Source organism: Macadamia integrifolia, chromosome 11, assembly GCF_013358625.1.
Source record: "Macadamia integrifolia cultivar HAES 741 chromosome 11, SCU_Mint_v3, whole genome shotgun sequence".
NCBI lineage: Eukaryota > Viridiplantae > Streptophyta > Magnoliopsida > Proteales > Proteaceae > Macadamia > Macadamia integrifolia.
In genome coordinates, this window is record NC_056567.1 from 1,364,027 (window position 1) to 1,381,187 (window position 17,161).

At 39.8% G+C, this 17,161-nt stretch overlaps 1 protein-coding gene across 4 annotated transcripts in view; it reads left to right on the forward strand.

The window, feature by feature from the left end:
• The first annotated feature begins 682 nt into the window (after positions 1 to 682).
• LOC122093150 (protein ANTI-SILENCING 1) overlaps positions 683 to 17,161 on the forward strand; it is a 53,147-nt gene continuing 36,668 nt past the window's right edge. For 2 of the 4 annotated variants that reach the window (XM_042663414.1, XM_042663418.1), the window contains exons 1-2: positions 683 to 1,120; positions 1,705 to 2,122. In XM_042663414.1, the coding sequence (XP_042519348.1) occupies positions 1,736 to 2,122 (387 nt within the window). In that variant the 5' untranslated portion in view covers positions 683 to 1,120; positions 1,705 to 1,735. Of the gene's footprint in view, positions 1,121 to 1,173; positions 1,362 to 1,704; positions 2,123 to 17,161 lie in introns of all 4 variants that reach the window. The other 2 variants (XM_042663416.1, XM_042663415.1) reach the window with 2 other exon arrangements.

The following is a 17,161-nucleotide window of genomic DNA, read 5'->3' on the forward strand; positions in this document are numbered from 1 at the left end:
AAGTCGGGGTCGCTCCGATCTAGGACAAGCTCCCTAAGACCCGGTTGAGGTGGTATGGTCATATTCAATGGAGGCCTAGGATGCCCCGGTCAGAAGAAGCGACTGGATTCATATCAAGAGTCCTAAAAGAGGTAGGGGCATAAATAAAATAACTACTGGCGAAATGGTAAGAAAATATATGCATATGGTAGAGTTGGATTATAGTGTGACTACTATAGACCTCTGTAGAGGACAAAGAACCATGTAGCCAATCCCCTATAGGGGTTGTTATTGGGAAGTTGTTATACTTTTATTCTAATTTTTATATTTTCTTAGTCTTCTATTTCCTTGTTGTCTTTTTTCTTTTTCTGTTGATCATATCGAATTCATGCAACCAACCCCATTTAGTTAGGATAAAAAGGTTATGGTTATTATTGTTGTTGTAAAAACCTTTTTATTGTTTTAATTGTTCTAAAAAATATATATTTCCATAATTTTTATTTTTTATTTTCTAATAGAATTTTAAAGCTTCATTTTACCACATAATCTCCAGTTGGTATCAAGGTGAATATGTAAGAGAGAAGAATGTTGATCCTACATGATCTGCCACAGTGTAGAGACTAGGCCGTACAGAAAAAACTTCCTAGGGGGTCGTCCATGAAACCAGACCCTCTTTATAATAACCTCAATACCAGAACCCTGCGAGCCAGACCTAAGCTGAGTTTAGTTTCCGTATCATGCCATCTTTGAGGGCCCCTCGTTGCCAAGCCTAGCCATCTCACCTTCATATATCATGAACCCTAGCTGTGAGACTATCGTACGCTTTCGGCTCACTATAGAATAAGCCCGTTATTGCCGTTAGAACCCTTTGATTTTCTTCGAAGTTCTACATGTAATGCCCCTATCTGATTCTGTTCATTCAATACCCTTTCTCCAAAATCTTCGAGTCCATTTACCCTAGTTGAACCAGTCCTGCTTTGCTACTATAATTCCTTTTCTGTTAACAGCAGCTATTCTCTTTTATACTCCATTCGTATACTCCTTTAACAAACAACCTAGGGTTTGGTAATGCTTGAAGACCGGAGACGGTTGCTCGGAAGCTGAAGGGAAGAATAGTTTGAGAGGTATACGGCTTTACAGTGTATGTATCTTGATCTTTACTGCAGAGTTTACTGATCATTTCTGCTTATTTAGGTTCCAGAATGTTCTGATAGGGGAAATGGTTAACACACTTAGTTAGGTTTTTTTCCCACTAACCCCCACCCCATCTGGCGAAATGGGAGATGAGTTATGACCAAACAAGAATGTGGTTGGCGGTAGGACTTTCTCTTCAACGCTTTCTTGAGATGACCTTATCTCTGAGGTGCTTCGTATTATTAAAGGTACTGGTTTAGCTTGGTTCATTTAAGACGAGAGAAATGATAATCAGTAGGAGAATTTGTAGTCATAAGAAAGTCGGCAACTGATTTAAATTTTCTTGGACGTAAAGAAAGTATGTGATTATTGTGATTTTCCTTGATTATTTTTCACCTTCGGTTGAATATTGGTAAATTTTTGGCACACTGTTAAGGAAAATCTTGTGGTGTCTTTGGGTAACCTGCGAATTCTTCTTCTAACTGCCATGTAGTAATAGAGAACAATAATTATCATTTTATTTGATCTGTTGTTGGCACTACTTGTAAAATCTTGTATTTTTTTCTTATAACTACTTTAATCTTTTTGTAGGCCTTAAAGTATAGACGTTCAGCCTAGAGGTATGCCAGCTATGTCTCGAGCAGAAGAAGCAGTTAATCAGGAGGTTTGTGACTTTAAGTGGGGTAAAAAACGAGGGCGCGGAGGGAAAAAGAAAGAGGTCCAATTCTATGAATCCTTTACATATGATCGTGTGGAATACTCTCTCTATGACTGTGTGTATCTACTACCAGAAGATGAGACTGAACCCTACATTGGTAAACTCATAAAAATGTGGGAGCAACCAAAAAATGAAAAGAATAAGCAGCCAAAAATCGAGAAGAGAGTGAAGATCTTATGGTTTTTCCGGCCCATGGAGATTCAGAATTGGCTTGGAGATGTTTTGCCACTTGAGAATGAACTATTTTTGGCATCTGGTGAAGGTGTAGGCCTTGCAAATGTCAATGATTTGGTAAGTTGGAAAATTAAGCAGTCTTGGGCTTTCCATCTTTTTCCTCCCCCCCCTCCCCCCTTTTTGTTCTTCCAGTGCCCCACTTCATCCGTTCATTGTGATAAAGACATATATATATATATATATATATTTTAAATTTATAAATAAAATAAGTTGTAATGTGATCAACGAACCTAATGGGTCATCACTAGAGAAGACCTCTTGGATGTGGAATAATCAGTTACCGCAATGGAAAACAAGAAGATTGTGGATCAAGTAACGATGGAAGCTGGTGGTGTTAAAACTATTCTCCATCACGAGTTCATTATCCCCCATGATTTTCCAGCCTTAGATGGAATCCCAAAGCTTTATATTTTTGTTCGTATGGTTCTCCCTTTCTCTTTTCTCATGGAACTTACACCATCCCCTCTCCCGGAAGAAAAGAATGCCCAGTCATCCTATAGGGTGCAAAATTCTAGGTGATCAACAAACTAGACAGTGGTGTGTAGCTAAGACAGTATTAGGATTGACTAGAGAGGGTAGGTTCAAATGATTGCATCGAGAGCAAGGTTCTAAATCTCGGGTTTTGACCATATAGGTCGAAACCTATGAAATATCGAGGAAACCATGTATTTTTTTGGGTTGTGGAAACCTTGGTCTCAACCCCTAGAAAGTGTTTTTTGGTCTAGTTTTTGTGTACAACCTATTTTTGACATTTAAAGCTAATCCATGAACTATTTTCACACAAAAAAATCCAAAATGTTGCTTGTGGTGTTGACCCAAGTTTGCTAGTGTACGTCGAATGATGTTGTACACTAGCCTTGTTAATTTATTATACACATTGTCACTAAGTTTACTTATAACTTAGATACTAGAATCATAAATAATCTATTAAAACAATCAAAACATATAACTTAGATAATGAATTAGTCATTCAACACTCTCCACTTAATACCAGGAGGAGTTTTTAGGGGGCTCCAATCCATGAGGTGCATACCACTGCAGATGTCATAGCTGCTCCTCTAAATGCATAACAAATATCAATACCATGACATGTTTGGTCCCAATTGTTTTGAAAGTCCATCATTGTCCACCTATAAGCCCCATCATCAACATGTTGCAGGTATCCCAAACTATTGAATGGCTCACTGAGACTGAGGATGTGGAAGTGGCACACATGGTTGCTTTGAAATAATTCTACTATGTTTGCTACTAGTAGAATTAAAGTGGATGGATGAAGTAGAGATGTGCATCCAGAGTCTTATGTGATTGGCATATCCCTCTGAAGCTCAAGGGAAAATTTATAGGACTGTTGTGCATCCAACCATGATGTATGAGGTAGAATGTTGGGTAGTCAAGAAGAGTCATATTGAGAAGCTATGTGTGGTTGAGATGAGGATGTTAAGATGGATGTGCGATAAAGCTAAGAAGGATAAAGCAAGGAATGAGCATATTAGAGCTGTTTTGGGAGTTGCAACGATTAACGACAAGCTTCGTGAAATTCGTTTGAGGTAGTATGACCATGTTCAAAGGAGGCTTGAGGACGCCCCAATATGGAAGAGTGATCGGATTTTGATTAAAGGACCCAAAAGAACTAGGGGCAGGCCTAAAATGACCATTAGCGAAGTGATGAGGAATGGCATGTGTAGCCTTGGTCTTGTCCGAAGTATGAAATTGGATAGAACCTATTGGAGGGCAAGGATCCATGTAGCCAACCCCCATTTAGCTGAGATTTTCGTAACTATTGGGATGTGCCTCTTTCCTCCTATTCTCATCTCTCATCTTTCCGTCCCCCTCTTTTGTTTGGACTTTCTATTTTGTTTTGTATAGATCCATGTAGCAGACTTCATCAAGTTGGGATAAAGTTGAGTTTGTTGTTGTTTGCTGTTGTAGAATTGGGTAAATTGGACTAGTGTTTCTAGTTGTGGAGGGGAAGGAGAAGGCTGCTTCTGTAAATGTCCTACTCATCTAGGGTTACTTCAGACCAGATGTGGAAACTTTGGTGCCTAACATTGCACATTATGGGTAAAAGTTCTAGGATGGAAGACTTTCCACCAGAAATGCTGGGTATTATCAAATGTTATTTGATTTAGGTTCTCAAACAATTCCTTAAGGGGGACATACCAAATAAAGGCCCAAACAACACATTCTCATCTTTAACTGCAAGGATGAAGGTGAAGAGGATTGGAAAGATTTCCGACTAATTAACCTAATACCAAGGTGTAAAGCATATTTCATGTTGAATGGGGATTACTTTGTTAAAATTGATCAAGGTTATAGAGTTTGAAGTGCAACGAAGTAAATTATGGAAGTTTGCTTGTCAATGGCCTTTCTTTATCTAGTGGTAGAGGTTTAAGTAAGGTGACCTTTTATCTTCTGACTTGTTTTTTTAGCAAAAGAATACTATAGACTAGCGGTGATGGGGTAATTTGAAGGAATGCTAGAGAATGGTGATGCTATCCTATTATTTTACATTTGCAAATTCTGATTACAACACTATCCTTTTTGGTGCTGATATCAGGCAATCAACAAGGGAGAGCTAAGTTTATGGGGCCCATAAACAGAGGATTAGAATTGCTTCTTGGAACATTGGTTCGCTAACGGGTAAGAGTTTGGAGCTGATTGATGTTATGAGGAGAAGGGGGATTAATGTCGTATGCATTCATAAGACTAGATGGAAGAGATATAAAGCTAAGATGTTGAATGATTTCAAACTTTGGTATTCGGGAGACCATAGTGGTAAAAGGTGGAGTTGGCATAGTGGTGGATAAAGACGTAAAAAATGATGATGTGGATGTTAAAAGAGTGGGAGACATGATTCTATCCATGAAGCTTGTGTTAGAAAAAGAGGTTAACATAGTTAGCGTATTTGGACCCTAAGCAGGGTTGGATGAATCAACAAGTTACAATTTTGGGAACACTTGGATTATTTACTGCATGGATTTGGCCCGGGTGAAAAGATTATTATGGGACGGGACCTAAACAGACACGTCGGTAGGGATAGAGGAGAGGTTATGGAGAGGTTCATGGAGGATTTGGAGTTGGGGAGAGGAATGAGGAGGGGACCGTAGTTTTGGACTTTGCGACAGCCTATGTATGACCTATCCATTGTGAACACATTCTTCGCTAAGAGAGAAGAGCACTTGGTTTCTTATAAAAGTGGGCAACACACTAGCCAAATTGACTTCTTCCTTACAAGAAGGTCCGACAGATTGTTATATAAGGATTGCAAGGTTATCCCTGGGGAGAGCTTAACATCTCAACATTGACTATTGATCTTGGATTTATGCTTCAATGTGCCAAAGAGTAAGCTGAGGAATCATATTTGCTCAAAGGTAAGGTGGTGGAGATTGAAAGGAGATTCCTTGGGGTCTTTTACCGATAAAGTGGTGAAGCAAGGTTAAATGGCAATGTTTGAATGCAGCTTCTTAAAAATTTTTACCTTAAGAATGTCGTCCATCTGGTAGAGATGTAGATGTCCAACGGCTGGTCGAGGAACCACCCAGATTCGGAGATGAAAGAGCTAGTTTTGGCATGGGAGGATCAGCCCAACACGTTGGAGAGGTGTTCCTCTTGAAGGAGGACGTTGCCGTTGAGCTACAAGTCATGCCAAAGTAACATTAGGTTGCCATCATGAGTGAGATATTTAAGGAATTTGATTTCATGAGCGTAGCCTTTCAAGATAGCTTTGGAAGTTTGGGAGGGAGATAGTGGGAAACATGAATGGACCAAATAGAGTGGTCCTTGCTACTTGTTTTTAATCCAATTGACTCAAGTGGAGGCCTTGGAAGCAGCCAAGCACCAATTTTTTTTTTTGTTAAAGGGGCTTGGTTGACCTCGCACTAGGGGCAGACCTTGAGGCCCCCTTCCTCATGGGGAGGGGGCAAATGTTGCTCCAAGCAACCTTGTAGACCCCTTTGATGTTGTTACCGAGCCAAAGAAATTTAGCCAAGTGATTCAACTTCACGAGTGATTGATTTAGTAGTTGGAAAACTTGAACCCAATAGTTTAGGATTATTATAAGAACAAACTAGATTGATTGACGATGACCATCGTAAGATAGAGCTAGACCATTCGAAGCAGAGAGCTTGCAGGAGATGGTGAGTAGGAGGGGGACAAATCTGCCGTGAGTGAGATGTTCAGAAGTTAAAGGCACTCCTGGACACCAAATGGGGAAATATCCAATTGAAATTCCCATATTGCAATATTGCATGAGATGTAGTGTTGGACGGTAGGGTTGCAGTTGGCGAAGAACAGGGCTGATTTGCTGTAGTCTATAGATAGATCTGAATAGGAGAAGTGGTGGATGATATCCATGATATGGTGAAACACGGATTAATAAGTTTGAGGTGGTGGCAGTCTTGATGCAGGTGGATGTGGTTGGAATTTGCTGCTTAACCGAAGAGATCGGTGAGGTGCTGAAGAGTGATAAAAAAGAGATAAGGAGATAGGGGCCATCCCTTATGAAGGCCTTGGTGATGCGGATCCGGGTTTCAATAGACTGAGATCGGATTGCTTAGGGCCCACAATAATGATAAAATATTTCAAGGTAATGGCTGAGGAGCAATCTTGTAAATTCAGGAACACTCAAGCACTTAAAGAGTATAAAATAACTAATAGGGTCAAACTGGAATATAAAAGTAGAGAGGAGGGGTATTCTGGAATTACTAATAAATTTAGGACAAGAAAAGAATAACAAGTAAGTGAAGGGCAATATGGTCAGACTAGGTGATTATATGCCCTAAATAGCCCACGATTCTGCAATTTTCTTCTTGTCGTGAGAACCAGAAACCAGCAGAATAGAAGGGCTTCAGATCGATAGGACTCCTTCTTCAGGGCTCGGTTGGGCCTGAACTTCCAAATGAAGGCTGCCAATTCTAAGGTCTCTTGAATCCGACAGATAAATACTTCAAACTAGAAGCAAGAGGAGCTGTGTTGTCCCTGCAACTCAGGTCTGGCGGTAACAGTGGAACCAAATCTGAAATCCTGGTCAGATCTTCCTGTAGAGACAACACTTTGTCTTGAATCTGTGCAAGGTGAGTCGTCTCCATTGTGGGAATGAGTCCCAAAAATCTTGAGCTGGTCTGATGGGTATTTGTAGAGATCGAGCCCCAATACTAGGGCTGGAAGTACCGCCCAGAATAGGGAAAGGAAAGAAAACCAGAAATAAAGACAAGATGAAGAAATAGGGAAGAAGAAAATAAAGAAGGAAGAAGAGAAGATTTCAGAGATAGATAGGGAGGGGAATGGCATCCACGACAACTATGGTTCACACCCAAAATTCTCAACCAAGATTTAAATCTTCAAAATTCTTCAAAAACTAAAACTGAAATTTCATATTGTCTTACATGACTACTTAAAGGAAAAGACTATCAATTAATGGAGGCTAAATTAATTGGAAACTATCCTAAATAGCAATTGGAATAAAATCTCCTACCAAACTAATTTCTAATTAAAAAGGAAAGTAAATAAAGAACCAAATCAAAATTTATTGTTTCTAAATCCATTCCCCAACTGCATCAGCTCTTCCAGTCTTAAAAGAGCTTGGCGGAACTCGACTTTGTCGAGTCAGGTCATGCTCCCAAGATAACCCTGTAAATTGCTCGTCGATGAGGTGGCACATATCTCAAAGCAGATGACGGAAACACAACTCCACGAGGGAGAGTAGACTGACGTGTCACTGTAGCAAGAGTCAGTCGACGACGTGACATGTTTGATAATGCATGTGGCATAATTAAATACATACGACCTCCTTGCTTCACCTTGATGGTGTTCCGTGCACCATCATAGAGAATGCATGCATGTCGTTGCCAATGTCTCCCTAGAAGAATGTCGCAGTGTGCCAATGGGGTGACCAAGCAAGTGTCATGGTACTGTAATAGCCCAAACTATAGATGTGCTCGAACAACTGCAGTGGCCTCTTCTCGAGGTATGGGTCCAAAACCTTGCACGTGAATCTTCTTGAAAAGCTGCTTCTGTAGAAGGTTGTGTGCTCGAACAAATTCAGCAGATATAAGATTTGCTTCTGCCTCGGTATCAACAACTGCATGAACATCAGTAGGATCTAGAACTGTGTAGGAGAGTAGGGGTGTCAACCAGTCGGGCCGGTCCGATTTCGGTCGGGCTTAATCGGGCTTGAAGACTTTCAAAGGCTACACCGTGTCCGCCCATTTAACTAATCGGGCTTAGTTATTGAGGGTATGGTACACTTTATATTCGGTCGGTCGGCCTCGGGCTATAATCGGGCTACCTTAATCGGGCTTTAGTCGGGCCTTAACCGGGCTACGAACATGTTTAATGTTAAACGGACTTTAACCGGTTTTTAAATGGGCCTTCTTTAAAATGTGCTCTTATATTTCGGCCCACTCATGCAAGCCCAAAAAAATGACAATAAATCAATAAATGATACCAAATATAACCATTATTTAAAATGTGAACATGTCTTTACTTTTTAGTTTTTTTTTTCTTTAATTTGGAGGGTAAAATAGGTATTCTACAATCATTAAAGGGTCGGGCCAAGTCGGTGCACAATAGGCCGGTCTCAGTCGGGCGCCCGACAGTCCAAGTAGCAAAACCGAGACCGACCATTTATAAACAGGCCGGGCTCAAGCCCGACACGTTTAATAAACGGTCGGGGCTGGGCCGGTCTATAAACGGTCGGTCCCGGTCGGTTTAGTCGGGTTGGGCCACGAATTGACACCCCTATAGGAGAGTACCCTTTTGTCTGAAGAGAGGAGTTTTGCCAACTAATTTGTTTGAAAAGGATGTAAGACTAGCGGAATGAGCTTCTATATCCTCATCTTCATCATCTCATCATCAATATCATCTTCATCGAGGGGATAAGGATACAAAGCAGAAACATCTTCACTCTTCTCTGTCAGTTGCTTTTCTGTTGCATTCACAGAACGAGTCCTGTTGGAACACTTGTTGGAGTAGTGACTCGCCACAACTATGGCATCTGATGTTCTTCACCCCATCACTGTCCTTGTTGAACTTTGACCTTTTTTCTTCAACTCTGCGAGCTTTAGGCCTCTTTTCATCCATACGTGGTGGAAGTCTATAAATTGAAGAAGTCTTGAGCATACTCTTCCAATAAATGAACTTCTCTTCAATTATCTTAGCATGAACCGCTGCCACATCAACGGACCTGAAATCAGTGTTAGCCAATTCAAGTCGGATCTTAGTACTTAGCCCACTGATATATCACATCACCCGTTGCTGGTTTGTTTCCTGAAGTCGTCACATTGAAGAAAGTTTGTGGAAGTCGAGGGTGTAGGAATCCACATCCTTGTTGCCTTGTTGCAAGTTAAGCAATTTATGGAATATTGCCTTCTCATAATTAAGAGGAACAAAATTTTCAGTCAGGATCTACTTCATGACCTCCCAATCGGTAACGGGTCCAAGCCTTCTGACAAACCTTGTATGCAGTACATCATCCCACTATGAACATGCATATCCAATAAACTTGGTGAGGATGAGTTTACACTTCTTCTCGTTCGGAAGAGATTTATATGTAAAAATCCTCTCAACTTTGGTAAGCCAGTCAAGGAATTCTTCAGGTCCCTTTTCACCACTGAACTTTGGAACTTCAACTTTGATGCCATAATCTCTGTCAGAAAATTGTCGTGTAATTGGATTAAGTTGTTGATTCTAAGGTGTATCTTTGATCCATAAAGTATTGAACTGAGGAGCTAGTGTAGAGGATCCTTCTTCAGCGCGCTTGTCGGACCTCTTCATAAAAGCAGTCATCTTTTCAGTAAACTTGTCAAACTTGGCTTCAGTCCTCTCAAGCCCAGCATCAGTATTCTGTTGATTCTCAGCTAATTCACGATATAATTTGTGTAGCTCGGCATTTGTGACATGACCTGCCATGGCTAAAAATTGTAGAAAATTTGCTTTGATACCACTCTATGCGGATCCGGGCTCCAATAGGCTGAAGTCGGATTGCTTAGGGCCCACAATAATGATAAAATATCTCAAGGTAATGGTTGGGGGGCAATCTTGTAAATTCAAGAACACTCAAGCACTTAAAAGAGTATAAAATAGCCAATAGGGTCAAACTGGAATATAAAAGTAGAGAGGAGGGGTATTCTAGAATTACTAATAAATTTAGGACAAGAAAAGAATAACAAGTGAAGGGCAATATGGTCAGACGAGGTGATTATATGCCCTAAGTAGCCCATGATTCTTCAATTTTCTTCTTCTTGTCATGAGAACCAGAAACCAGCAGAATAGAAGGGCTTCAGATCGATAGGACTCCTTCAGGACTCGGTTGGGCCTGAACTTCCAAACGAAGGCTGCCAATTCCTAAGGTCTCTTGAATCCGACAGATAAACACTTCAAACTAGAAGCAAGAGGAGCTGTGTTGTCCCTGCAACTCAGGTCTGGCGGTAACAGTGGAACTAGATCTGAAATCCTGGTCAGATCTTCTTGTAGAGACCACACTTTGTCTTGAATCTGTGCAAGGTGAGTCGTCTCCATTGTGGGAATGAGTCCCAAAAATCTTGAGCTGGTTTGATGGGTATTTGTAGAGATCGAGCCCCAATACTAGGGCTGGAAGTACTACCCAGAATAGGGAAAGGAAAGAAAACCAGAAATAAAGACAAGATGAAGAAATAGGGAAGAAGAAAATAAAGAAGGAAGAAGAGAAGATTTCAGAGATAGACAGGGAGGGGAATGGCATCCTCGACAGCCATGGTTTACACCCAAAATTCTCAACCAAGATTGAAATCTTCAAAATTCTTCAAAAACTAAAACTGAAATTTCATATTGTCTTACATGACTACTTAAAGGTAAAGACCATCAATTAATGGAAGCTAAATTAATTGAAAACTATCCTAAATAGCAATTGGAATAAAATCTCATACCAAACTATTTTTTAACTAAAAAGGAAAGTAAATAAAGAACCAAATTAAAAGATCTTGTTTCTAAACCCATTGCCCAACTGCATCACTTGGTTACCCCAAAGTTGTTTTGTTGTTTCCCATTGATCATGACCTCATAGTTAGGATTGGTGATACATTCAGCCAGCTAAGATATTTAAGTTTGGAAGAAATTAAGAAATTGAGTTTGAGGAGCAATGTAAATAGGAAACTACATTGAAGGGAGTCGAAGGCTTTCCGAATATCAGGCTGCACAACAAACCTTGGCAAATCCCCTTTGGAAGGGGATATTGGGTCGTGAGCTATTGGCAAAGAAGGATGTTGTCGGTGACGTTTCTCCCATGGATGAAAGCTGATTGATTCACACCAAGGAGTTTATTAACGACTTTTAGGGGCTGATGACAATTGGATGGAAGTCACCAAAGGATTCAGGTTTTTCTGTCCTTGAATGTGCAAAAATCACGACTGGTGATGTCCTATTCAGCCTTGAAGAATATGGGACCAAAGTCATCCATCTCTGGGGCTGTATCATTTTAGTAACTGAAGACGATTTGATGAATCTCTATGACAAGGTTTTAAATTTCGTTTTTGATGTTGTTTTAGACCTTGGACAAAACCAAAATTTCCTAGGTTTCGACCAAAATTTGGAATTTTTTTTAGGCCAAACTCAAAATGTCATGGGCTGGTTGAAATTGGTTGAAACTACTGAAACTAGTTTGAAACACGGTATTTTTTCGGTTGATAATGGTTGAAACCACCGAAATATTCGTAATATGGTTGAAACCTTGTGCGATCCTGTATCGGCCATAAGTTTCATCTTGGTTTATGATGAAACAGAGATATCTCAATTGAAAGATTTAGTACTGTGCTCTTCGATGGTAATTGGCCTGGCCATGAAGCTAGCTTTCTTGTAACTAAGGTCCTCTTTGGTAATAGCGCCACCCACTAGAGAATGCCACTATTAGAGACACCCCCTGTATAATACCAAATTATACTCAGATCCCCTGCTGTCAGTCACTGTTAAGTGAAGAGTTAACATGGCTGTTCTACCTTATTGATTAAAACCCATGTTTTTACCCAAGTCCCTCATCACCCCTACTTCCACTCAGACTTGAATTCATTTCTTCCTGTTGAACAGCATTAGAGATGGCGGAAGGAGCAATCAAAGTTTCTGTACTCCTTGAAAGCTCAAGGTGTAGATCTTCATTAAGACCATAACCCTCAACGTTGAAAGCTCGGATACTATCGACGACGTTAAGGCTAAGATCCAGGATAAAGAGGGAATCCTCCCAGAGCAGCAGCGTTTGATATTCGTTGGAAGGCAACTCGAGGACGGCCGTACCCTTGCTGACTATAACATTCAGAAAGAGTCTACACTCCACCTCGTCCTTAGGCTCATGGGAGGCGTGCAAAGCTTTGTTGAGATCCTCACCGGAAAGACGATTACCCTTGAGGTGGAGAGCTCTGACACTATCGATAACGTCAAAGCTAAGATCCAGGACAAGGAGGGAATCTCCCCAGACCAACAACGTTTGATCTTTCCCGGAAAGCAACTTGAAGACGGCTGAACCCTTGCAGGCTACAATTCCCCCAGACCAGCAACGTTAACTACTCTTATCCTAATACAAATTCTCTCATTTCTTAAGGAGAATAAATTTACCTTGGTTGCAGAGAACATGCTGCCATGGAGAAGATCAAGGGAGGCTCATAGGAGAGTGATGATGGCCAAATCTTTGTTAAGATCCTCACTGGAAAGATGATTACCCTTGAGGTGGAGGGCTCTGACACTATCGATAACATCAAAGCTAAGATCCAGGACAAGGAGGGAATCCCCCCAGACCAACAACGTTTGATCTTTCCCGGAAAGCAACTTGAAGACGGCCGAACCCTTGCAGACTACAATTCCCCCAGACTAGCAGCATTAACTACTCTTATCCTAATGCAAATTCTCATTTCTGAAGGAGAATAAATTTACCTTGGTTGCAGAGAACATGCTGCTACGAAGAAGATCAAGGAGGCTCATAGGAGAGTGATGATGGCCAACCACCCTGACAGTGGTGGGAACAAGTATGTTGCTCAAAAAATAAACGAAGCCAAGGATGTCATGATGGGGCGAACGAAGGGTAGTGGTTCTACATTATAGAACAATGCATATGAGGCTGATTATTTATTCTGATTTTCATTTCTATTATTGCATGAAAATTTTGTAACAGGTGATTGCTGCAATAAACTGTTTTTGAAGGGATGCTATTCATCTCAAAGGGGAGGAAAAGAATTGTTTTCGGAACTATGTTTCTTTATGATTTTTCGAACACTTGTAGATTGGTTTACAGGAAAACTGGACTTCGAAACCGAATCCCGGGTTAGAGTTAAGAAGAAGGGAAGAAATATTTGTGGAAGAAGGGTTAGATGGGTATATTAGGTACTTCACCTTTTGCAAGGGCATTTTGGTATTTAAAAAAAAATACAATAGTTGACATCAACATATAAGGTATATTCCGTAACAACGATTGACGGTAGGGGGTCTGAGTATAATTTGGTATTATACATGGGGTGTCTCTCTAATAGTGGCATTCCCTAGGGGGTGGAGCTGTAAATTATCCTTTTTCTTTTTGATTTTTGTTAAAAAAAAATGGTTTTGGTTGCATTTGGTATCATTTATGGCGCTTGTTTCTATTTAAAAAAAATTGATAAAACATGAAAACCAAAAAGAGATCAAGAGATTTATTTGTTTTGTCCAAAATTGATTTTTAGTTATTTTGCGTTGAACTTTAATGAGCACGCGCTTAAAGTTTCAATATGGAGAGGTAAGTAGTCATTTGCTTTGTAATTAGAAATCCAAGCCCATTGCCCCCTCTTCTTCCGTCCAAAGTGGAGAAAGAGTTATAAGAAAGATGGTTGAAGGGAATATCTCTTAACCCATTTCTTCAAAAACCATTTTGCACATAGGGATACCAAACTATATATCACAAAAAAACCATTTTTATCAAGTAGTTACTATACCATTTTTATGTTTTGATAAAAAATGTTTTCATTAATGATTTGTGTTAAATAAGTAAATATCAAAAAGAAAAATGATACCTAAGGTATTTGCTATTCAGGGCATCGTGGAGGGGATAGTTTTTGGAGTGAGTCATTGAAAGCTTCACCGAAACTTAGTTGTCATAGTGCCAAGGCGGTGGAGAGGGTAAAAAAAATAAAAAGGTGGCACCAGTAAGGCGACCAAGCCGCCCAAGTCGACCAAACGCCTTGCTATGCACCGAAATAATCTGTAGCCCCTTCCCTTATAGCTCAGTCGTCAAATAACAAATCACCATCAGAGTTCATTTTACTATGAATTCTATTAAAGCTTCGCTGAAAGGAGAGGGGCTAGTGAAAGATTTTTTTGTTGACGTCGCTTAGGTGAAGCCAGTTGACTCTTGTTTTTTGTCGCAGCTCAGATTCTTTTGTGAAAAGCAGTTCTTGAAGGAGTTCCATTGCATGATGTAGATCAAGCTTGCAAAAGAAGGGAGCTATTGGTTCTATCAAACCAAACCAATCAGCCTTGGCCCTTCAAGCCAACCCAATACCAGAAGTCATTGGTCATGTGAACAGTGATTTGGTCTTTTCTTTTTTTTTTGGTTTCATTTTTATTGTTTCTGTGTTAGCAAGTAGTCAAAAGTCAAATTTAGTCTCTAGAAGGGTCTTTTATTTCTATGTGTATATGTTTATTGTTTCTTAGCCTTAGCAATAGAGAAGTCTACTTTCAATTATTTAATTGAGTCCAAGCCTTCTATTATATAAAGAGGCATTGCTGTAATACAAAGAGATGGATTGATTGCTGAAGTTTATTGTGAGCTATGCTTACTCTTTGGAGGGGGGAGAGGTTTGTTCATCAACTGAGAGAGTTGAGGGTGAGAAACCTAGGCTGAGATAGTCATTCCCATACCCCCTTCATTTCCGATCAATTCTCACTCTCTTCCCTTTCTTTCTTTTTCTATTTTTATCTCTGTCTACCGTTTAAAGTGAGATTAAAGCCCTCTAAGATTGCTGACTAGAAGACACACACAAAGGCTATCGATTCCAGTTACAGGGTTTTCGCGGGGAGAAATTTCAAGTGGGTGTCTTCCAGACCAGATCTCTGATTGTTGCTGGATTTTGAGGGTTTGTTGAGGACCTTAGGAGGATCACTCGATCCAAATTTGAGGATCATCCGTCGCTTCCAACTCAAGTTCTTGAAGAATCAGCGGAAGTTTCATTTTTCTTGCAACAACCAGATCTCTCAATCCAGCTGGCAGAATTTGTTCATCCCTTAATGGTTTGTTCCCTCATATAGGATCTTCATTCAATCCAAAATTCAGCTCTATCTGAGTTGTGATTTGTGACTAATCGAAATCTCCTCCATTCAGTCCTATTTTCCATATATGTGTTTTCTGTTGGATCTGAACTTGATTTGTGTGTTTTATGACCTACTAAGATTGATTACCCTTTGGTTATTTAATCTGACATCTATAGCCATCCCCATAACCCCCTTCTTGTTCAATCAATTCTCACCTTCAACTCTTTCAGTTGATGACACACTTCTCTCAGGTCCAAGGAGTACAGCATAGCTCATAAATAAACTTCGTTGATTAATCCATGTCTTTGTATTTCAGCAATGCTTCTTTATATAATAGATGCTTGGACTCAATTACATAGAAAAATCTGAAGTAGGAAACAACTGGACAATAGAAACTAGACTTCTCTATTGCTAAAACTAAAACTTGGAGACTAAGAAACAATAATCATAGAAATAAAAGACCCTTCTAGAGACTAAATCTGACTTTTGATTACTTGTTAACATAGAAATAATAAAAAGGGGGAAAAAAAGAGGCCAAATCACTGTTCACATGTACTGTTCACGTGAACAGTAATTTCTGGTTTTCGGTTGGCTTGATGGGCCAACTTTGGGGCTGACTGGCTTGGTTTGATGGAACGAACAGTTCCTCCTTTGGCAAGGTTGATCTACATCATTGCATGCCTTTCTTGAGTGGCCAAGAGGGCATTATTGTGAGTGAATTGGAGCTGGTTCTGAAGATTGGCAACTTGCTTTTGGCTTGTGGATTTGAGCTTCAAGGTTGGGGAAGTTTACTTTGCTCCATGATTTTCAGGCTTCCTTTGTGGATCTGAGCGTGGAGAAGTTTGAATGTATGGATTGGAAAGGATGGAGAGAATAGTTGGGGTTGGCAAAAAAGATACCTTTCTCCTTGGGGTTTGTTCTACTCAATTGAAATGATGATTTGAAGTATCCTGATTTACAGATTTGCATCTTGAAAGTTTGTAGGGGACTGCTGAAAAGATAGGGAGGCTCTTGTTAAGAACCAGCAGTAAGCAATCCACCCTCAAAAGTCTGTCACGACTTTAATTCACTTCTTCCGTGAAGCTTCTACAATAAGATGACTCCATGAACCTCCCATTTCTGTTTTCCTACCATAACTTGCTGTTATTGAAGGTTGATTGGGCCTTCTCATCCAATGAATATGTTTGGGACACTTAATATTCTTGGTTCAGAATGGGGGAAAATCTAAATCCTACCGCTGTGGTGGCTGACTGTAATGTAATGGGAATATTAGCAAACATGTCATAAACTGGATATAAGAAGAGAATTGTGAAGAAACGAGATAGTTTCTGATCTAGGACCTAAAATCAGAATTAGATGAGATAGGGGATAGTACCAAAGAACAGTACTTTGGATGGAGATAGGGGAAATAGAGAAAAAAGGAGAAGAAAGGAAGAAGAAATGATAAGAAAACGAGGGAGGGCGTATATGAGGGGATTCACTCCCTATGCACTCGTGCAAACATTTCTTACTAAAGGTGCTTTTTTTTTTTTTTTTTCAATTTTCATTCTCTCTTCCTAAAGAAGATTACTTCCTTATATAACAAAAGGGTTGCTTGCTTAAGAAGCTATTGGTAGCTTACTAAAGAAGCCAAAAAGGTATTTGCTTAAGGAGCTATAAGTAGCTTCTTTGAGAGGTTATTTAATCTATATGCTCGTTAACCCCTAAGAGAACAAAAATAAAATTTCAATAATGCCCTTACATAAAATGGACAAAACACCTTCACCTAGCATAATTAATTATAATATTGCCCCATTAAAATTGTGAAAATACTCTTAAACAAAGTTACAATGTTGTGGCAAAAAAAAAAAAAAAAAAAAA